Consider the following 23,700-nt stretch of genomic DNA (forward strand, 5'->3'; position numbering starts at 1 on the left):
AAGGCCCTACAACACTAGTTTTCATTATATTGATTTTACCTTTGCTTTGGAGCAGGGATATTGAAACAGATGGACTTTGCAGAAGTCGTCAGCAACGGCGATCACCTTCCTATTGTGGGATCGCACCAGTGCATTGATATCTGTCCCATCGGATCCTTCTGGCCAGACACCTTTGATACGGAAACACAGTGGTGGAGGAAAATTAGTCTAAAATATAACTGTGATACTACATAGGCTTATTTCATTTTAGAATCTTACTTTCATCTGTGTTCAAACTCTTAGCTGCTAACATTTTCCTTACAAATTTCTTAGTAGTGCAATACCTCTTTTAAAGGATGAAGTTTTGCCCGAAATCTAATAATAAAATTAAACCAAAAATTGCCTCAAGATGGAAAATTTAAAGACACAAAAGTACTCACTAGTACCCAGCAGGTGGCACTCATTTGTTTTAGTTTAACTCACCTCTGCAAATAAGCTCTTCCTTTCTAAAGTTTCTAGTTGGAGGGGAAATTCTCAGTTAGTTGTGTGGTGAGGTACGGAAAGAAAGCCATAGCATTAGTTCTTCCAAGGAGACTCTGGGGAAACTGTGTAAAATGCACACACTCCTTCTCTGCTGTTCCCTTCAGGTGGGCACTTGAAGAGAACCTCGAAGATTCTTAATAGAAATGCATAGGCCATCTACAAGTCTACCATGCTGCCCCACAGAATTTTCCTGTAACTATGATTTATGTCCAGAGACACTACAAATTTAATTATTCTGAATCATTATGAGGCACTGGTGATCATGTCAATGTAGTTAGCACAAAACTCTATTAGACTAGATGGAACTTATGGAATGTATAAGGGCTGAGATGCTGGCCTCCTATGGTTCAGTGCTATTCTAAAGAACAAATAAGTTTTCGGTAAATTTGCTGAGTCAAAACACTTTTTTTATTTAAAAAAAAAGTTTTTTAATGTTTATTTTTGAGACAGAGACAGAGCATGAGCAGAGGAGGGGCAGAGAGAGAGGGAGACACAGAATCCGAAGCAGGCTCCAGGCTCCGAGCTGTCAGCACAGAGCCCGACGTGGGGCTCGAACTCACAAGCCGTGAGATCATGACCTGAGCCACCCAGGTGCCCCTAAAACACTTCTTAACTGACACCTCTTACTAAGTAAATGAGTATTGTTTCATTAAAATAACAAGGTACGGGGGCGCCTGAGTGCCTCAGTCAGTTAAGTGACCGACTTCAGCTCAGGTCATGATCTCGTGGCTCGTGAGTTCGAGTCCTGCGTCAGGCTCTGTGCTGATGGCTCAGAGCCTGGAGCCTGCTTCAGATTCTGTGACTCTGTCTCTTCCCCTGCCCCACTTGTGCTCTGTCTCTCTCAAAAATAAATAGCCATTAAAAAAATTTTTTTTTAAATAACTAGGTAAATTACCAGCCATTGGCTACTGCTTCAGTTTCACCCAGAGTAATGAAACTGTATGTGGACTAGTCTGGATTATTTTTTAAATTTCTTGCTAGTCTAGGCATTCTCCTCCATCTCTATAGCAGTTGTGTTTACTTTTTTGAGAGAGAGCACACAAGTGGAGGGACCAGGGGGGTGGGGGTGGGGGGAGAGAATCCCAAGCAGGCTCCATGCCCAGCTCGGAGACTGACATGGGGCTTGATCTCATGACCCTGGGATCATGACCTGAGCTGAAATTGAGAGGCGGATGCTTAACCAACTGAGCCACCTGGGTGTCCCTGCACTCCAAATTTTATCTTTAAATAATATCTACTAAAAATGCCTTTATACTTCAAATGCATTCATATGCAAAAGAGTAAGAACTGCTGACAAGGATGTGGGGAAACAGAACCCTCGTACATCACTGGTGGGAATGTAAATGGTGCAGCCGCTTCAGGAAAACAGTCTGGCATTCTCCAAAAGGTTAAACACAAGGTTACCATTTGACCCTCGAATCCCACTCCTAGATATATACTCCAGGGAAACGAAGACATGCCGATACGAAAGCTTGCACATGCTTGTTTGCAGCAGCATTATTTATAACAGCTGAAAAGCAGAAACAACTCAAGAGTCCATCAACTGATAAATGGACAAGCAAAATGTGGCATATGCATGCAACGGGATATTGTTCAGCCATAAAACGAAGTGCTCATACAGGTTACAATGTGGATGAAACCTGAAAACGGTCTATAGCAAAGAAACCTGTTTCAATGCGTCACACGTTGTGTGACTGCATTTATACGAATTACTGAATAGGCAGAGGTCATTAGAGAAAAAGCAGATGAGTGGCTGCTGGGGGCAGAGGAAGGGGGAGAGGTGGGGAGTGACTGCCAATGGGTAGAGGGTTTCTTTTTTGGGGTGAGGAAAATGTTCTACAAGCAGACAGTGCTGATGGCCACACAACTCTGAATATCCTAAAACCACTGTACTGTATACTTTAAATACACGAATTATGGGGCGCCTGGGTGGTGCAGTCGGTTAAGCGTCCGACTTCAGCCAGGTCACGATCTCGCGGTCCGTGAATTCGAGCCCCGAGTCAGGCTCTGGGCTGATGGCTCAGAGCCTGGAGCCTGTTTCCGATTCTGTGTCTCCCTCTCTCTCTGCCCCTCCCCCGTTCATGCTCTGTCTCTCTCTGTCCCAAAAATAAAATAAAAAACGTTGAAAAAAAAAAAAATTAAAAAAAAAATAAAAAATAAATACACGAATTATGTAGTATGTGAATCACAGCTCAATAAAGCTATTTTAAAAATTTACAAATTTAAAAAATTCAGTTTTTACTTGGAGGAAAAACATGGGAAGACAATCTGTGCTATTATTGTAAATTTTTTTTCCTTTTAATTGTCTTTCATATTTATTGAGGACCAAAAGTCTGCTGGACTCTGCAGAGAACACACTTCACAATGGTTCAATCCTAATACACTTAATTTCTCTGAGTCTGGCATCAGTAGCGACAACACTGAAAAACATACGCAGACTACTTTTCACTTAGCAATTTAACCAAGTAAGTATTATACATAAAAACCCCACAAACTACCTTTTCCTCATCAGGTGTCACGTTCTTACCAAAGACTTGAAAGCCTAGGACGCAGGTATATGTCGTCCAATCGATGTCCTTACAATCTGATCGATTCCTGATTAGTTTGCAGCCACTTGGAATGTCCCCTTTAAATTTAGAAACAGGAAGTATAATCATAGTGCCTGTGTACAAATGTATTTGAAAGTGCATCTTGATTCAAACTAGCCACGTTTACTTGTATTTATAATCCACACACTGAAAAACATTAAGACACATTTAAAAAGGAAAAGAAAGTGCTCACTTTACCGTTCATAGAACCACAAACTTGTTCCCCACTGAAATTGTTCTTGCTTCTTTAAGAAGCGTAAATGCCTATCCATTATACTCTTTCCTGTCTCCAGGAAAAGTTGTTAAATACAAAACTGTATGAGAGCAGCAATCTCCCTGAGTAATTTCTTAAGACTACATATCTACATATTTAAATTAATTCATTACTTTCTGGGAGAAGTGAACCACATTTGAGAGTCTCATTCCTTAGCTCAGAGTAACATGTGCTTTGTCAAATCAGAGAGGCCAGCACGCACTCTCTGCACAGCCTGTTCATCTGTGCCCGACAGACCCATCTCAGCCATATCTAGTCGTTCATACTTACAGTACAGTATCTCATAGTCTCCTGAGTTAGACATTATATATTTATTGTCTGGGGACCAGTCAAGGTGTGTGATATAGCTGGAATGTCCCTAGAGAAAAACAGAGCGACAATTAGGAAAGCATTCAGTGTTTTGAATAAGTCGTTTAATAGTTAGCCAATACTTTCTCTGCGTAGCCATTCATCTGGAATTCCTCAAGTACAGAGAGGAGTATCACAGCCTCTAGAACTGAACAGGGCTCACAACAGGTCTTTAGTTCTTTCTCACCATCTCTCACTGGCAACTGAAGAGGCAGGTATTTAAGAGTCTCATGCTCTACCGACTGAGCTAGCCAGGCGCCCCAAGAGGCAGGTATTTAAAGATGCCAGTGATACATGAAGAGTTGTGGCGGAACTCTGGAAGACAGAGATCTCACCACAGTGGAAACATGTGGAAACACTTGGAACTTGGGAATATGCTGTTGGCCTTTCCACGCAGATAGCAGCCACAAGCACCGACTACTTGTGTCAGACTTCCAAGAATGAGGAGTCTCTTAAACTTGTGCCTTAAAGGATACTTCACAGATAACCATATCCTCAGGCCTTATTTCAAGTCACCGGTGTCCCCTTTAGAGGGACTTCATTTATGAGAATGAAGTAATGGTTCCAGGAGCTGCTGCTTAGTATCCACAGTACACCCCAGAGGCTGGGGAATATGGCACACGTATATGGGCGTATGGAGGGTTCCTAGAAAAACTCTCAAAGAGTATTTCTGGGGAAAACTCACCCAACATGTACTCCTTCAGAACAAGTGGATCCAATCTAATTAACTCCTTAAGCAGTGATTTTTTTTTTTTTAATTTATTCATTCTGAGAAAGTGAGCTTGGGGAGAGGGGCAGAGAGAGGAGAGAAAAGATCCCAAGCAAGCTCTGTACTGTGCTGTCAGCACAGAGTGTGATGTGGGGCTCGAACCCCTGAACCATGAGATCGTGACCTGAGCCAGAATCAAGAGTCAGATGCTTAACTGACCGAGCCACCCAGGTGTCCCAAGACCGTGATCTTTTTCTGCTCTGGTTTTACTAACACTGTGGGAATTAAGACAAAAAAACTACTAAATGCTGTATTTTGTTGGCTTCCTATGTAAGCATCTGATGATTTCTAAGATAAATCACACACAGGTCTTAACGGTTTACCAAAGTCAATGGAGACTCAAAAGCACTTTTATCTCCTACCATCTATGGTAAAACATATTTAATTTCTATTGTACTTTTTGAATTACTAGCTTTCTGCACCCATGATTTTATTTTTTAAGTTAAAAAATCCAAAATAACTTAGGCACAGCTTTTAATGTTTCACACAAAACATTCTAATTACTCCATTACCCTTCTGAAGTCTAACGACACCTGCCTGGAGCTAAGATCTCCTTCACAGTGCTGTATGGCAAATATACATATTTATACATTTAAATGAATTTAAATTATGGGAATTTGAGAACTGTGAAGCTCCTGAACTCACCAGAGACGAGGAGGTATACTGGAAAACAGGTTTGGAATCACTTGCTAGGCACAACGGAGATCTACCAACTTAACAAGAAATCAATTTTCAGAGCCCGAAAGACCCATGTGGTTACTGGATATTTTCTGAATATGGCAGAAGGATGGGGTTCACACAAATCCTCTTCCTGGCGCACACGAGTCTGATGGCGCTGGGCTCTGGTGTCAGGAGAAGCCATGCTTCTTAGATAAGAAAACTACATGAAGGACCGATCTCACTAGATTACCCAGGCAAAGTGCAGTCCCCCAAGAAGCATTCACATTAACGTAGAAGTGTTTAAAAATATAATCTGGATCTCTGTGAAAATGCTTTATAACATTATTTAGAAGAGCATCAAAAGCTTATATGTAGGGGAGCCTGGGTGGCTCAGTTGGGTGAGGGTCCAGCTTCGACTCAGGTCATGATCTCACAATCTGTGGGTTCAAGCTCCATGTCAGGTTTTGTGATGGCAGTGCAGAGCCTGCTTCAGATTCTCAGTCTCCCTCTCTCTCTGCCCACCCCCCCCCCCCCCCCCCCCCCCCCCCCCCCCCCCAACTTGCGCTCGCACGCTCTAACATAAAAAAAAAAAAGCATTGTATGTATACATAATATTCAAGTAGCTCCATCTGTACTGGACATAGAACATATTTAGAAGGTCAGTATAAAGTCTTCTCAAAAAGGACTCCTGAGTAGCAAAAGTACCCAAATAAAGGAAAGACCCTGGGGAAGTTATCAATTCATACCAGAAAAACAAAGTGAGTATTTTCTCCCTCATATGGATTCCAATAAATAAGCAAAGAAAAGATTAAATGCAACTGTTTGGCATCTGTAATGTTACCTTCCCATACACCACCTCAGAGTGTCCTTGCTTCACCCAACTCATAGGCCATGGAAGGTACAGGCACAGCTTGGGGGAGGGTAGCTTCAAATACCACCCCAAGGGCGCACACACAGTTGGGAGCAAATCTAGTATACTTGTGGGGTGCCTGGGAGGCTCAGCTGGTTCAGTGTCTGACTCTGCACTGGAGTCTGCATGGAGCCTGCTTAGGAAGATCCCTCCTCCCCTACTCGCTCTCAAAAAAATAATTTTTTTTTTTCTTTTACTATACTTCCTTGAAAAGAAACAGTGAAGTATTTTCTAAGCCGGAATTTTCATTACTGCTATTAAATAATCACAGTAATAATCACAAGTGATGGAACCCAAGACGACTACTCTGAAAAAAATCAGAGATATTTTAGCTACATCTTTGTCAACTAGAAGACCATCTACATCAGTGGCTTGCAACCCTGGCTATATATTAAAAATTATATGGGGAGTTTTTTAAAAAAGTTCCAAGGCCTAGAGTTAGGGATCTCACCTTTTCCTTGTAAGTAGGTACCAGACATGACTCCCCCTTACCATCTAGAGCAGTGCTAACGGAACTTGCTGTAGTAATGAAAATGTGTGGACATACACGGTCCAGTGCAGCAGCAACTAGCCACCTGTGGCTTCTGAGTACTTGAAATATGGCTAGTGCTCCCAGGGAACTGAATTGTATTTAATTTCATGAATGGAAAGTTGTAGTTAGTAGCTGTGATATTGGATAATGCAGAGAACAGTCCATTCTTACCCTACTGATATGAAATATTTCTTATCATCTAGTAAATTTCGATATAAACAGATACGTGTTTCTGAACTTTCTTTTCTGTTCCATTAGTCTGCCTATCTCCAGTCAACTGGGAATAGTTTTGTGGTATGTGGAAAATTTCAGATGAACTTTAAAAACATTTTATCATAAATAACATGTTGAAAATTTAAATAAGGGGGTGCCTGAGTGGCTCAGTTAAGTGTCTGGCTCTTGATTTGGGCTCAGGTCAAGATCTCACAGTTCAGGAGTTTGAGCCCCATGTCAGGCTCTGCACTAAGAGTGTGGAACCTGCTTGGGATTCTCCCCCTCCCCCTCTCTCTGACCTTCCCCAGCTTGTGCTTTCTCTCAAAATAAACAAACTTAAAAAAATATTTAGGACTGCATCAAATTTAGACAATAATTTGTAGAGAACAGCTATTTTTATCAAATCTTTTGATCCAGAAACATGTTATAACTATTTTTTCAGCCATGTTTCCTGTGCTTTACTTGCTAGGTTTATTCTCAAAGCATCTACAGTTCTGGTTCCTATTGCAAACAGGATTTTTCCCCCATCAAAGTTCTGATGTGCTTTTGCTGGTTTGAGGGAAAATTATTATTACTATTTTAGTTTTATTTATTTAATTAGTCTCTACACCCCACATAGGGATTGAACTCAAAGACGCCGAGATCAATAGTTGCATGTTCTTCTGACTGAGTCAGCCAGGAGCCCTGAGAGAAAGTTATTCTTTATAGAATAGGTTGCTAGCTCCTATACAATCCAATTCTGCCACCCTTTTGTTAAGAGCCCACCTAAAACACTGGATTTCCCAATTTCTTTTGCAGCTAGAGGTGGTGCAGAAATCACTGAGTGGGGCTTCTAGGGAAACTTTAAGAGAACTGATTTAGGAGGAGCAGTGTCTTTTCCCCTTGCTCTGATCCTCTCCTCCTGGAACTAGATCTGATGACTGGAGAATGACAGAATACAAAGAAAGGAAGATCCTATGTCCCTGATGACTTTTGTTTAAATGATAACACATCCCTCATTTTTTTACTGCAATATATCCTGTTACACGAACACTGAATCCTAATCCCATACTGGATTAGTTTCTTGGAGATTTTTTTTTTTAATGTTTATTTATTTAGAGAGGGAGAGAGTATGAGTGGGGGAGGGGCAGAGAGAGGGGAGGGGTGACAGACAGAAATCCAAGCAGGGTCCGCGCTGTCAGCATAGAGCACGATGTGTGGCTTGATCTCACGAACCATGAGATCATGACCTGAGCCGAAATCAACAGGACGCTTAACCAACTGAGCCACCCAGGTGCCCTGTTTTCTTGGAGATTTCTAAGCAGACTATGTTAAAGACTCTTTTATCCTTCTCTTTTTGATGTATATTTTCAATTACCAAAATCCTGGCAAAAAGGACCTTACTTTTACCAGCATTTCTTTCCTATCAGGACAGACTTTGTAATAGTACACCATTGCACCTTCAATATATTACATTTTCTACGCTAAGGTCTCAGAATGTGTTAAATCCTTTTACCAAGAATGGAGTCAAAGACAACGCCAGTGTGCTGGCACTCAGGGGCAGAATAAAAGCATCTTAATCCTTGGGGCCTGGGTGGCTCAGTCGGTTAAGTGCCCGACTTTGGATCAGGTCATGATCTTGCGATTCATGATTTCGAGCGCCATGTCAGGCTCTCTGCTGTCAATGCAGAGCCTGCTTCACATCCTCTGTCTCCCTCACTCTACTCCTTCTCCAGCCTCTCTCTCTCAAATAGAAATAAGCATAAATAAGATTTAGAAAATTTTCAAAAAAAGAAAAAAAGGGCATCATAAAAAAAGCATCCCACTGCAAACAGAGTAGAAACTTTAGGTTGGTCAGAACACTTAAACTCTTTCAAGGAAAATACACAATTATCCACAATTAGAAAACTATTTTTGAACTTTCATAGATTCATATTAAATGCTGAAAGACACCCTTATGTAACACCTGGGGTTGTCTCATCTAGTTACTGAGAACAATGCTGCTGCTGATGGCACCCAACACTGAGCAGAGAACATTCTATGCACAGGGCATACACGGTCAACTCTCAATCTTCCAGGAGCCTGCAGGAGGACGCCCACTTAGCAGATGAGCAAGTCCAGGAGGCAAAGAGAGGTTACATAACTTTTCTGAAGTCACTATTATAAAAAAGAATTGGTGGAGCCAGAGTTTAAGCCCAGGTCAGAGATGTCTGGACCAAATGAAACACAGCATTTAAATCATGCTTATCTTTTACTCATTTCTCTAACAGTGAAGATGAGCAGAAAGTAATTTAAAAGTAGCATTTCAGAAAAAGAATTTATAAGTAAGGACTTTTTCAGTACATTTTCAAAATAGCACAGGAAAAGCTGAGGTAAAGAAACATTGTATGGAAAGCAACAAAACTATAAAACCTCACAATCCTCAAAGGTATTTCAGATAACCAACCAGCAGTCTTCAAATTCTTCTAAGCTATAAAATCAAGAGAAGCCCCATATACAAAGCAAAGAAAATCAGATCCATACTAGCCCGGCCCAGCCCCACCCCCAAACCCTGGGGCTTTGCAGAAGTTAAAAAGAGCTTCTGAATCCAAAGCCTTTTTATAAACTTTTCCATAGCAGCAGTTATAAAATCAAACTGCTTATACAGTGAATATATGATATAACCATGAACCCCTGAATCCCACAGGTTAGTCAGACCACTTTTTCTAGTCTGTATTAAACACTAAGAAGATGGATGCTTTCATGGGAAGTAAAGAAAGACAAAAGGTCATTCTAAATTATACGATCTGAGTGAGAGCACAAAATGCCACAGATCTGGTCAAGTAGGCCCAGGGTGTGTGCTAGAGGGGATGTGGAGAACCCAAGGGCAGCAGGAAGATGGTGCTCTCCCAGGGGCAAACGCGGGAAGTGAGATGGCAGACAGGCCACAGAAGAGAAAATGAAAGGCTGCCACACAGAAACAGTATGGAGGGATGACTCCATTCCTTTTTTTTTTTTAATGTTTATTTTTTAAAGAGCGGGGAAGAGAGCAAGTGTGGGGAAGAGGCAGAGAGAGAGGGGGACAGAGGATCCGAAGTGGGCCCTACGTGGACAGCAGAGAGCCCGGTGTGGGGCTTGAACCGTGAGATCAAGACCTGAGCCGAAGTGGGACGCTTAACTAACTGAACCACCCCGGCGCCCCAGGATGACTCCATTCTATGTCTCTTCCTCTCTATTCCTCAGCCAGCCCAGAGAGGTCAGGCTCATGGAGAGAAGATCATTTCTTGGAAGATCACTAGGGTTCCTTCAAAGAGAAGTTCCAGGACCACATGTGTAGAAACAAACTTGAGGTGTTTGAGGGGGAATATCTGCTACATAACAGCATGTAAATTTCAATGAAATGGAAGAATAAATTTTGTGTGTTTATGGAAACTACAGTGGGAATTAAACTTTAGAACTGACATCAAATAAGGCAGAAAAGAGCAAAGAAACAAGAGCCCTAATAGGTCCAAGGCCAGCAAGTCTAGAGTACAACCTGACCGCACGTATGAATCTGTCCACAGCAAGTGTTATGCAGGTGGCGGCGGCAGGGTGGTCAGCACGTAAACAGAGCCGCAGAGGCAAATGTGGACAGTACCACCTAAGGTCTAGGGTAGAGGGACCTGAACCAGGACCACTTCCAGGGGAAGCTACTGACCTACTGGGGATCGAGGTGCCAGGCTTGCTCACTTCCTCATGATACTCTGGTTACACATGCAATTTTTGTCTTAAGGGAAGTACTGGCTGGAGGATGTGCATGTCCTGTTCCCTTGGCATTTATAGATCTTATTTTAAATGAATAAACTAGCATTCTGATTACGAGTTGGTTTGCTGAGGCCTGCTTATGGAGAGGAAAGCTGGTTGGCCAGAGGAAACTAGGATTCAGTCCCTTATCAGTTATAGCTCTTGTAAATTGGTATTTTACACAGGAGAACCTGTGTGATATAAGCCCATGTCTCTAAAAGGGTCTTGTTTTGTTTTTTTAGCTTATTACAGTGAGCAAGGCCTTGGCCTGTCACAACCTTGTCAAGCAAGCCACCGATGAGGGACTCACACATCATCAGTTAGCTGCCTTTTACTGAGACATGCTCCTTGGTGTTCTTGGTACCAGTCATCTTCTCATCTGACATTTCCACAAAAAGTGATGCCATCAAGAGGGACAGGCTCCAACTGCTTAATTCATTAGAGAGACATTCTCTAAAAATTCTAAATAAATAGGCTTCTGCAGCTATGCTGGTTACTTAAAATATTGACTAGTAATAGGAAAATATTGGAATTGAAATAGAAAACAGCATTTGTATCTGCAACCGTGAATAGTTCCTAACCTTCACAACAATCCTATATAGTAGGAACTATTAAAATGTCCAATTTTAAGATAATAAAATCAAGATTTAAAGAAGTTAACTAACTGGCCTAAAGTCAAATCTATTACCGGCAAAACCAGCATTAGCTCGGTTCTGTCTGTCTTCTACCCTAACAGACACCAGATAAAAGCGGTCAACATGAAACTGTAACACCAGCTGGTGGAAGCAGACAGCAAGGAGAAGTGACAGCTGGAAGCAAAGTACAAAACACAAGATAATTAGAAAAGCAGAGTAGCCGAGCCTCTCATTACAGGCTCAAACAGCACTCTCAACTTTAACAGTTCCGAAGGAGATCTCAAAATAATATTTTCAAATGCTTTCAAGATAAAAGCTGCTTAACTGGAGAAGGCTAAGTCTCATGCAATTGAGACATTTCTCAACACTCTCAAGGTCATTCTCAGGACAATGAGACAAATACTGAAAAACCTGAGGCATTATCATTACAGTGGAAAGTCTGCTGTACTAAGAGAAGAGGGTTCCAGCCCCAAGTTTGCCATCATGTCAAGATGCAACCAAGGCCAAGTCCTTTATCTTTTCTGAAACTCAGTCTCTTTATCAGTAAAATGAGGGCTGAGCCAAGTGTGTGTGCTACAAGGCTCCCTGGAAAATTTTATGATTCCACCATTAAATTATAATTGATATACTCTGTTTACTAAGACATGGACTTTTTTAAAAGGTTGAGGTAAAAAATAATTAAAAACTTGGTGCCTGGTGGGGTAAACCTCAGTAACCGAAAATTCCTTTCAGCGGAGCATTTCACTTACTCATGTGGTGCAAAGAGGCATTACTGTACTATTCCACATCATGAAGATAATAAATCAATTAAAAGAGATTTCAATAGATTACTGGGTAATGATTCATAATTGTTGTCAAGGCAAAAAAATTAATTTTGGATAAATTCTAAAACTTTGAGGTTGCTTGTAGACTGTTTATAGGCTGGTTTTAGGTGCACATACACAAAATAAACAAGTCTCTTCTCTGACTAGTAAATGGGTTTTGCTCATGTACATGCTTCTAAAAACAAATTCTTTTATTTCTCTCCCTAAAACTATTTTGGATCTGTGCTGCCACTAATCACTAATTCATCAGTTTTCAGCCCTAATTTCCTAACACACATACCATGCTACCTCATTTTCTATAAAAATAATAGTTACCACATACTGAGTAACCTATTATTTGCCAAGCACTATTTGAAATACTTCATACGTATTAACTTATTTTAATCCAGGGAAGTAGAAAACTGCTATTATCCTCATTTTTATAGATGAGAAAATTGAAACAGAAGGTTTAAGTAACTTGCCCAAGGTCACACTAGCTTGTAAGTGGTGAAATAAGAATTCAAATTCAGGTAGTCTGATCCCAAATATGTGCCCTTGACACTATAGTATACTACCTGCCTTTCTTATCCTGCCCTCAGCTCAAATGTATACTTTTTGAAGAAACAAAAATCTTATATTCCTGGTGTCCAGAACATTTCTTAAATTAGCAGAACACTGTCATAAGGTAAGTACTCAGTATGTCCACAGGATTAAATCGAATCTTTACCTTACAATGATAACCTACTCAATCAGGACAACAAATTGAAGGAAATATGCTTCTGTTAACTCTCTTAATAAATTACTTTTAGTGGTAAAAGAGGTGACACAGGAAACTGCAGGGTGTTGGGGGTGGGCAAGAATGTGGGACACCAGGATTAAAAGTGAGATTGCCCTTTCATTTCTGACTTACTCCATTTTCAAGAAGTGTTATTATTCTAAGGGTTTCCTATGGACACAGCTGTGGTTTAAGAAATTGCCTTAAATTGAAAGAAGTATTAAACTCCCATCAAAAGGAGAAACTTTTTTTTTTTTTTTTGAGATGGGGGGCGGGGAGGGCTGGGAGAGAGAGAGAGAGAGAGAGAGAGAGAGAGAGAGAGAGAGAAATTGAACATGTGAGCAAAGGAGGGGGCAGAAGGAGAGGGGGAGAATCTTAAGCATGTTCCATGCTCAGCACAGAGCCCAACACGGAGCTCGATCTCATTACTGAGATCATGACCTGAGATGAAATCAAGAGCTGGATGGTTAACCGACTGAGCCATCCAGGAACCCCAAAAGAAGAAGTATTTCTAAAGCACACAGGGAACTGCAGTATTTTGCTGTCAAGTAATCTTCATTTTCACAGAGTGAGATTAAAGTTTAAAGCAGTGAAAGATAGAAAATAATGGAAACATCAATGTAAACATTTAACTTTTTAACAGAAGTAAAATTTTCCAGCAATTTTCCAGCTTAATTTATTTTACTTCAACCACTTACAGTGCACTTTCCATATCTGCTATATTTTCTTCCATTTTCTGAGACTACATAGAGGTAAATAAAGTTGTCATGAGATCCTACAGCCAGGAGGGTGCCATCTAGAATGAGACAGGAAAAAGTGTTAACTAGAGAAATGTACTGATGGATTCATTTGCTGCTACTTTATTGGACCTGTATTAAATGCTATTTTACAAATGTTGCTAAATCTCATGAATTTAACTGGTATTTGGTATTTGATGAATAAATCCTTCCATCACTAAGCGCACTTGAACAACAGTCATTTTTTCAGAGAACTCACAGGCCTTGGACCCTAGCCTCATCTTCTTCTAGGTAGCTACAATATGGCCCCAGGAAAGTTAACCTGTTCTTATGGGTCTAGGTACCCAGTACTCACAAGCCGAGGGTACAATTGCTCATTTCAGTGGAGCATACATAACTTCTCTAACTATAGTCTCTTGGGAATGGACTATATTCTCTTCCTTCATGGTCTCTTCTATTGTTCTTACCACTTTACAGATGGTCAATAAAGTCTAACTGACCTTTGGATTTTTAACTACTACACTTGCAGTAATTTGTTAGTAGAGACTAAAAAACCAAACAGAATACCTTTTCTGCCTTAAGATAACTTGCCAGGCTTATAGCTTGAAGCAAATACTTTTCCTTCCACGTTCAACTCAGAGAACAGTATTCTGTGGTTCCTTTGAAACAACTTAGAAGCAATCAAAAAAATCCTTTGGATCCCACACTGATCCAACAACTACTGGAATAGATTTTCAAATATAAGCAAAAGTCACTCACACTAACTCCAGGGAAGAATATGAATCAAAACCATATTAATAATGGGGAAAAGGAATTGGAATACTGTGAGAACATAATTAACATTTTGAATAAGGTGTAAAGAATTATTCAAATAAGGCTAAATGAATTTATCAAATTCTTATAATGAGCTGAGTATTTTATCTAAGTAACAAAACCAATCATTACTATGTAGCCAGTAATAATGTAACTAGATTTTAAAGAACCTGAATAGGTTCTATCACAGTGTATTTTGAACATTACTATAATTTTTATTTTCTTACATATAAAAAAAGGTTGCTAAATAGATGTAACAGTCAGTCTAATACCTATCCAAAATTCTAAGTATGTGTGTAATTCCCCTAAAATGGGATTTGACTGTACTATATTCTGCTTTCAATTGCAAAAGCAGTTGTAACAGTTTGTTCTAAATTTGCTTGATGATTTATAATGTTGTTTAACTTTAGAAGTTCTTTTGCAGTCTCCTGCAGAATTTAATCTGATACTGGGGGAAACATATTCAATACTTAACAAGTCTAGAGAGTAGGAAAAAAAATAGTTTTATTGGAAGTGAAAAAATGCACTTTCAGAGAAATGCTGTGAATGCCAGGATGGGGGTGGTCAATCTGCCTACCTACTGAGTAGCGCATCACAGAGAGCTGTTCATTCCCATCTGTGTGGATAGAAACTAGATCTCTGGTTTCTGCATCCAGAACAAACCACCTATTAAGAAGTAAAAATCAAAATTTTCTTCAGATGTCAGCACTTAAAGAAAAAAAATTGCTTTTTTCCCTTTTAAAAAACTTTAATGAATTTTAACAATGCCCTGAAGTATAACATGATGACATGTGTCCTTCTAATGAAGGATGAACTCATTTGCAGAGTGTTGCTAAATACAATATAAATATGTGGGCCTAGGCATGTTCTCATTTCTATTTAGGTATTCATTGAATGCCAACTGTGTCTCTTTGCTAGGCACCATCTAAACACAAAGTTAAGATGACAGGATTAATTTTTTTCAAGATTATACTCGAGATGGGGAATAAGAAAAGAGCCAACTGAAACAAAGAACAATTAAGTGCCAATCTCAGTGATGGTGACCATATACAACAGAGGAACTCATTGAATGGAAGTGAATGATAGAGGACACAGAAAAACCTTTAGGAAGGATGTAGGACTGGTTGAGCTGAATGCTGCGGGAAAGAGGTACAGGCAGTTCAAGCAGGAAGAGTGACAGCTGCACAGCTATGGAGATGGGAAGGAGCACAGACAGTATGAAGGTGGGAGGGGAAGGCAGAGGGTCATTCATTTGGTGTGATTTCAAATGAATCACCAGGGGGCGCTCTGCCCTTCCAATACCTCCATACATGCACACAGCTCAATTCTTTCAAAAATAGTTTTTCATTCACATTTACAGAAAAAGTCAAAATGTAAAAGCTTTTCGGAGGTTAAATAATGACTTAAATTCCACTATATAATAAATGACTTATCAAACCTTTTTGTAAGAGCACTTGAAGGAGGGGGATGTGTTTCAGAAAAGCATGGCAAGATACGAGGTATAAAGCAAAGACTGGGAACTAAGGACAGACAACTAGAGACTGGGTAAGTGAGAGGAGGGCAGGGTACAGACTGCACACACAGCTAGTTGGAGGAATTTAGAGTTGGGCATTGCCTGGCTCATATCAGTCACTAAATACACACATGGAGAATGAATAAACAAGTATAACATAACTCTTGAACATGACAAAAGCCAAGTTTTGGCAAGGAAAAAAAGCAACAAGTTTTGTTTTTAAGATGGAAAAATTCACCACTAAAATCAGCCAATATAGAAATCATAATGACAGTTCCTTACAATTTTGAAGTCTTAAAACTAAAACCTGGAAAGAGACCATTTCCCCTTCAGATAAAAGAAATACATTTTTTTAAATATGAAATTTATTGTCAAATTGGTTTCCATACAACACCCAGGGCTCATCCCAACAGGTGTCCTCCTCAATGCCCAGCACCCACCCCCCATCAACCCTCAGTTTATTCTCAGTTTTTAAGAGTTTCTTATGGTTTGGCTCTCTCCCTCTCTAATTTTGAGTGCGTTTGAGTAGCTTGTGAACTAAGGGTGCAAGCTTCTAGGTAGCTAGCCTAATTTATAAGTTCTGTCTGCTACATGGATAAGAGAAATAGCATCTATAGAATTATGAATACTTATGGCCAAAATAGGAAACTGACTCTGAAGCTCTATGCTGCAAGTTTGCTGATCATTTCCATTTCAAAAGGTGTGTAACTTTACTGCAACTAGACAGTACCCACAGATTATAGGTTTCTTCTGAGAATGTAATTCATTAATCAATTTTTTAAAAAGACTGATTTAGTTATTGAGAGAGAGAGAGAGAAAGAAAGCACGCTTACGCACAAGCAGGAGAGGGGCAGAGAGAGAGAGAGGGAGAGAGAGAGAATCCCAAGCAGGCTCCACACTGTCAGCAAGGAAGGAGCCCAATGTGGGACTTGAACTCACGAACCATGAGATCATGGCCTGAGCTGAAATCAAGAGTAGGATGTTTGACTGAGCCACCCAGGTGCCCCTTCATTAATCAATCTTTATAGCTACCACCGTGAAACTCATCTGAGCCAAGAAATGCCAAAGGTGAAGCCAAGTGAATTGCCTTCTCAGAGTAAGGGCACAAAATATTCCAACTCAGACTGAACAGACAGACCTAAAGAACAATGAGATGACAACACCACACTGTAAGTATCATGTTTCAAGTTTTTAATGAGTTTATGGAAACTTTATTATACTTTCTCAGGCATTTCAAAATTGCCATTCTTTATTTGGAGAGCCCCAACTACTGTTTTAAGACTGTTTCCAAGTCAGTTTAATCTTCCTAGGAAAACTGCAAATAATTTTCTCTTTTTGGAATTCCCTTAAAAGGTAGTGAAAACAAAACAAAACAAAACAAAAACAAAAACCCAGAATGTCTGTTGGTGTAAGATGTAGAAACCTAAAGCTCTGCGTTGTTTACTGATTAGAGATGGTAGCGATCCAAAATAAAATAAAAACCTTGCCTACGTTTTCTATTTCTTTAATTATATACCAAAAGTTAATTAATCTGCTTTAGGCAAGTAATTCAACAACTTTGCTATAGAAAGAATCCAACTTCCATACGGACCTTAGCAATAATTTTAAAGCTCTTACCCTTTCCATTACATGAATTATGTTCTACCTTTCAGAAAAGACTTTTGGGCCCAGGACCTCTGTTTCTAATAAATGTACACAGAAGACGAGAAATTCTATAGCAAAGGGAATTTTCAAGAAATATTTACGTTTTCACTGTGCTGAACTGTATGTATTTTTATTCCAGTACGGAATATATACACTGGAACCAAGCTTCTGCTTTAAGATAATTTGGAATCATTATTGGGACTTTTATGTCCTGTAGGACCTAATGGATCCTATTCTAAATGTATCACAGACTGGAAATCTTTGGTCATACACTTAATCTGACTTGTGGTCAAGTACCAAAATGTAGTACCATCATTTATCTTTTTAAAAAGATACTATATTGATGTCTTTAGTGGAAAGAAAAGAATCAAGATTTTAGAGATGGACAGTATCGTATTTTAAAATCCCTAAATGAATATATACATTCATAATAGGAGTTAAAAAAATATTCATGCTCACATAAAGTGTGTCCTCTGGGTGGCAGGTTTGTAACCCACTCCCCCATGCCCTGCGCTGTCCCCCTCCTTCTTTATGATCTTCTACTTATAAGAACAGGAATATGGCTTTTATAATCAGAAAAATGTAAAGCTACAAAACAGGGGGAAGAGAAGCCCAACTCAACCTTCTTATTTTACAAATAAAAAACAATGATATGCTCTGATTTCAAAACATCTGACCAGTTATCAACCAACCAGTCAGGTGACAGAGCCTCTGACCCTTGGGCTTTTCACTAATATCACACAAGGGAAGGAGATGATGCATGGAAAGTGCTCTATGTCTTTGAGATACACTAACATTCAGAGATCCAGAGAAAAAAGGAGTTAGCAAAGGAGGCAGAATAGTTTATAATCTAATTGAGGAGACAGAATGAGTTCATAAAGTGGTAAATATTTGAAAGTAACACGAATTATACAAGTTATAAGGTTTATGAAGTCTCAGAGCAGGGTGTAGTCACCGTGGAGATGGGTGGTCTAGGATTTCATTGTACCAAATGTGGCAAGAAACAGACAGGTGGAGAGCACTAGACAAGAAACTACAAAAAGGGCTGGCATGTTTATAAAGGACAACAACTTGACCATGCTGGCTAGAGTGCTGAGGGAAAGATTTTTAATGAGCTTTAAAGGCCAGGCTAACAAGTTTAGGGGCTCCTGGGTGGCTCAGTCGGTTGAATGCCCGACTTCAGCTCAGGCCGTGATCTCATGGTCTGTGGGTTCGAGCCCCATGTCAGGCTCTGTGCTGACAGCTCAGAGCCTGGAGCTGCTTCAGATTCTGTGTCTCCCTCTCTCTCTGCCCCTCCCCCACTCATTCTCTCCGTCTCTCTCTCTCTCTCTCTCTCTCTCTCTGTCCCTTTCCCACTCATATTATCTCTCTCTCTCATTCTCTTCCATTCTCTCTCTCTCTCTCTCTCAAAAATAAATATTAAAAAAAATTTTTTTAAAGGCCAGGCTAACAAGTTTGGATTCCACTGTTTAGGTATCAAGAAGAACTTAGTTATTAGCTACATTGCTAGCTTGCCAAAGTTATAGTCACCATCAAATTTGAGATGCTGAGCCAGATCACTTAAGTCTCTCCAGGTCAAAGGTTTTATGATTCCAGATCAACTAAATTCTTTACCCGCCCAGTAATCAGGCTCACTTTCCCAGCTTGCTTCCTTGTCAAAGCTGTCACTATCATTGTAGACCAGAAGAAATTCTGGGATCTTCTCTGAAGTCATTTCTCTGAGTCTGTCCACTCTCCATCCGTATATGTTATACATTACTATGTATAGTACATTACTATGTATAGAACATACTTGTTCTATATACTGACTCAATTTTGTGGATTCCTTTCTTTGAAACAATTTTCAACTTTAACCCTTGCTTTTTATTCTCCTTATCCTCAGGTCTACTGATTTCTCTAATTCTGTGGGTCTCACCTCCATTTACCAGCCTATAAAATGACTATGGCAAAAACTCACTCTTTAAATACTGTATGTTGGTTGGAAATAGAACCCAAGACCAGAGTAAAGTTCTGTGAAAGCTACTTGGAGAATTCTGAGTTGATATAGACCTGACATCCTGATGGGATGGTATCTGTGGTTCCTCTGAGGTCCAGAGGTGGTATAAAGATTAAGTGCCTTTGAAAAACTGGTTTCAAAAAACAGGAAGGGGAAGGATAGTCAACTGGGGTCTTGGAAAAATTAAGCAGAATGTATTTTTACCAATAATTCAGAGATTATAAACTTCCAAATTCATAATAGTTCAGGTTTACATTTATTGTTAGTTCTATGAAAAACTTTAAATCCCATCAAGAAACCCAAATTTTAGGGGTGCCTGGGTGGCTCAGTCAGTTAAATGACCTGTTCTTGGTTTGGGCTCAGGTCACGATCTCACAGGTTTGTGAGATTGAGCCCCATGTCGGGCTCTGCACTGACAGCTTGAAGCCTGCTTGGGATTCTCTCTCTTCCTCTCTTGCTGGTCCTGCCCTGCTCATGTGTGCTTTCTGGCTCTCTCTCTCAAAAAATAAATGAACTTAAAAAAACTAAAAGAAGAAACCCAAATTTAAAAAAATGAGACAGTGTGGTAAATACACAGTGGAATATTCAACTGCCATAAAGAACGAGACCTTACCATCTGCAACAACACGGATGGACCTAGAGGACATAACATTGAGTGAATTAAGTCAATCAATGAAAGACAAATACCATATGAATTCACTCATGTTGAATTTAAGAAATGAAACAAACGGGCAAAGGGAAAAATGAGAGGGGCAAACCAAAAAACAGACTCTTAACTACAGAGAGCAAACTGATGGTTACCAGAGGGGAGGTGGGTGAGGGGGTGGGTGAAATAGGTGATGGGGATTAGAGTGCACTTGTGATGAGCACTGGGTGTTACATGGAAGTGTTGAATCACTACATACGTTGTACACCTGAAACTCAATGTTTTTTTAAATTTTTATTTATTTTATTTTTTTGAGGGAGAAAGAGAGCATGAGCAGGAGAGGGGTAGAGAGGGAGGAAACACAGAATCGAAGCAGGCTTCAGGCTCTGAGCTATTCAAGCACGTGGGGCTTGAACTCACGAACTGCGAGACCATGACCTGAGCTGAAGTCAGGCACTTAACCGAATGAGCCACCCAGGCGCCCCCACCTGAAACTAATACTACACTGTATATTACCTAACTGGAATTTAAAATAAAAACAAACATTTTTGGAAGAAACTGAAGATCTCCATAAATGGAAAAACATCTGTTCATAAATTAAAAGACTTAATATTGTTAAGATATTGACATTCCCCAAACTGACCTACTGAAAAAAATTCCTATCAAAATGCCAGCTAGCTTCTTTGTAGAAATGGATAAAACTGATCTTAAAATCCATGTGGAAATTCAAAGGATCCTGAATAGCCAAAACAACCTCAAGAAAACAAAACAAAAAAGCAAAAAACCACCCCCCCCAAAGTTGGAGGTTGGAGGACTCACATTTCCTAACTTCAAAATTTACTACAAAGCTACAATAATCAAGGCTGTGGTACTGCCACAAGGATGGACATATAGACCAATGGAATAGTATTCGGAATCCAGATGGAAACAAATACATTTATTCAACTGACTTTCGACAAGGGCATCAATACCATTCAGTGGGGGAAATGTTGCTTTAACAACTGGATACCCACATGCAATAGAATGAAGGTGGAGATCTGCCTTACACCATATGCGAAGATTAACTTAAGATGCATCAAGAGACCTAAAGGTAAGAGCTAAAACTATAAAGTTCCTAGGATAAAACAATGGAGTATATCCTTATGACAAAGAAACAAGAGAAAGAATAGATGAATTGGACTATATAAAACTTTAAAACTTTTGTGTCATAAATGTTACCATCAAGAAAGCAAAAAGACAATCCTTGGAACAAGAGCAAATATTTGCAAATCATATATCTGATAAGGTACTAAATCCAGAATATATGAAGGATCCTTACAACTCAAGAAAAGAAAGACAAACCAGTTCAAAGATGGGCACAGGATGTGAACAGACATTTCTCTAAAGAGGCTATACAAGTCAAAACCATAACAAAAAAGCATTTCACATCCACTATGATGGCTATAATCAAAATACAATGACAAAAGCTGGAGGACATGTGGGGAAACTGGATCCCTCATACTTTGCTGGTGGAATTGTAAAATGACATAGCTACTGTGGAAAACAAGTTGGTTGTTCATCAAAATGTTAAACACAGAGTTATCACATGGCCCAGCAACTCTACTCCTTATTATATGCTCAAGAGAGTTGAAAACATATGTCCACACAGAAACTTGTATATGAACGTTTATAGCAGCAGTATTCATACTAGCCAAAGAGTGGAAATAAGTTAAATATCTACCAACTACCTGATGAAGGTATATCCTACAACAGAATATTACTTGGCCACAAATAATATAATAATACTTTAAATGGGTGACTTTTATGATATATGAGTTATATATACCTCAATAAAGCTGTTAAAAAGGATCCTTATTATGTGAGGATTAGCACATTAAGGAAGAACTATGTCCCCTTAGGGGTATGCACTTTTGTTTCTCTTAGAAATTGTAACAGTAATACATTATTTAAAAAAATTTTGTTTAATGTTTTATTTTTGAGAGAGAGAGAGAGCGAGCGAGCAAGTAGGGGGAGGGCATAGAGAGAGGGAGACACAGAATCTGAAGCAGGCTCCAGGCTCTGAGCTGTCTGCACAGACCCCAACGTGGGGCTCAAACTCATGAACCATGAAACCATGACCTGAGACTAAGTGGGATGCTTCACCGAATGAGCCACCCAGGCACCCCAGTTATATACATTGTTTTAAATGATAATTTTATTTATCACTATAATAATTTATCTACACTTGTGCTTACTTCTTGATTCCAACAAGTAGATTTCTAGATTTGGACACGAAAAGATCTTTAAAGATTTTGCTAGTCACCTTCTCTGGATCATGCACGTGTTGCATTATATTAAAAAAAAAAAATTCCTTGCCCTAAGTGTATGACTTTTTTTTTTTTTTTTTTTTTTTTTTTCAGGCTGAGGGGTCAGTGATCATAATCTGATCTGGCTACACTGAGGAATTTTCAGTTTAGACACTAGAGCCAGGTATTCACAGACCCAGGTAAAAAATAAAAATAAAAGAGAAAGTTCTCTGGGAATCAACAGGATCTAACTAGATGCGAAACCAAAGACAGGAATAACGTACAGAATGAACATGCATAATGACATTTCTCTTAGATTCTAAATAATCTCCAGTTTTTATTTAGTTATCCCATCACTCTCATTTATAAGGTGTTTTCTACTCACACCTCCAAGAGGAAATGATTGACTTTAGTTTATGTCACTTAAATTAAATGAGTGACTTTTCATTTTAAGCTGGTTAATGACGACTTTACAGCTATGTAAATCTTAGAAAATAACTTTAGTGTATTTAAATCAGATTAGTTTTTCCTTAAAAATTGGGCTCTGTATATATTGCACACACGCACACACCCCCGGCTCCATTCATTGAATGAAGTGCTGTGTCTCAATGACTCAAATCCCTTTACCCCTTGCACTCTATTCAGTGTTTAATTTCTTTGTATAAATAGTAAATGTTTCTAAAATCTGTCAGCCAGTGATTTAACCTTCAAAGGTAAACTTTCCTTACAATACTTCTAAGTAACGCTACAAACACTATAAGCATGTGTCAAGGAGCACTGATGGAGTCGTGGAAAGAGATCAGCTTTGGAACCATATAGAACCTGAGTTCAAATCCTAGCTCAATTTCAAGTGATAAGCTCTATGGGTCTTGGTTTCGTGTCTGTGCAATGGAGATATTAATAAATATTTTGTTGCACTCTTGTGAAAATTTAAAGAAATATATAAAAATAATTTAGTACAAGGTCTTAGCTTCAGCATTTGTTGACATTTGTTCAGCTGCCCAAAAAATCTGAAGTGAACTCCTTTGTGGTTTTCTGAAAACGAGTTGTATATACTTTCTAGCTCAGGTTGTTTCTTATGTGCCTAAGACTTTTTTGTAAAATAAAAAATAATTTCCATCAAATCCTACAAAGTGACCTGCCATATACCTAAGTTGAAGTAATAATCTAATACCAACATGCATTTTGGAGAAATCTGAGATAGTAAAGCTGTCTATATTTGCGAGTTTCACTTAATCTCCCTCCCTAGCACCTTAATTCTAAAATACAATTATTTCAGAATCAGTCAGATAGCAT

General features: G+C 39.3%; 1 protein-coding gene across 6 annotated transcripts in view; it reads right to left on the bottom strand.

Annotated features, from left to right (window-relative positions):
* Positions 1 to 23,700, bottom strand: part of EML4 (EMAP like 4) — a 162,762-nt gene that overhangs the window by 3,608 nt on the left and 135,454 nt on the right. For all 6 annotated transcript variants that reach the window (XM_049652240.1, XM_049652242.1, XM_049652238.1 and 3 more), the window contains 5 exons: positions 14,898 to 14,986; positions 13,469 to 13,566; positions 3,655 to 3,742; positions 3,050 to 3,148; positions 40 to 170 (listed from right to left, as the gene is read on the bottom strand). In XM_049652240.1, coding sequence (XP_049508197.1) covers positions 40 to 170; positions 3,050 to 3,148; positions 3,655 to 3,742; positions 13,469 to 13,566; positions 14,898 to 14,986 — 505 coding nt within the window. The remainder of the gene's footprint in view (positions 1 to 39; positions 171 to 3,049; positions 3,149 to 3,654; positions 3,743 to 13,468; positions 13,567 to 14,897; positions 14,987 to 23,700) is intronic.

The sequence above is a fragment of the Panthera uncia genome (genome assembly GCF_023721935.1).
Source record: "Panthera uncia isolate 11264 chromosome A3 unlocalized genomic scaffold, Puncia_PCG_1.0 HiC_scaffold_12, whole genome shotgun sequence".
Classification (NCBI taxonomy): Eukaryota; Metazoa; Chordata; class Mammalia; order Carnivora; family Felidae; genus Panthera; species Panthera uncia.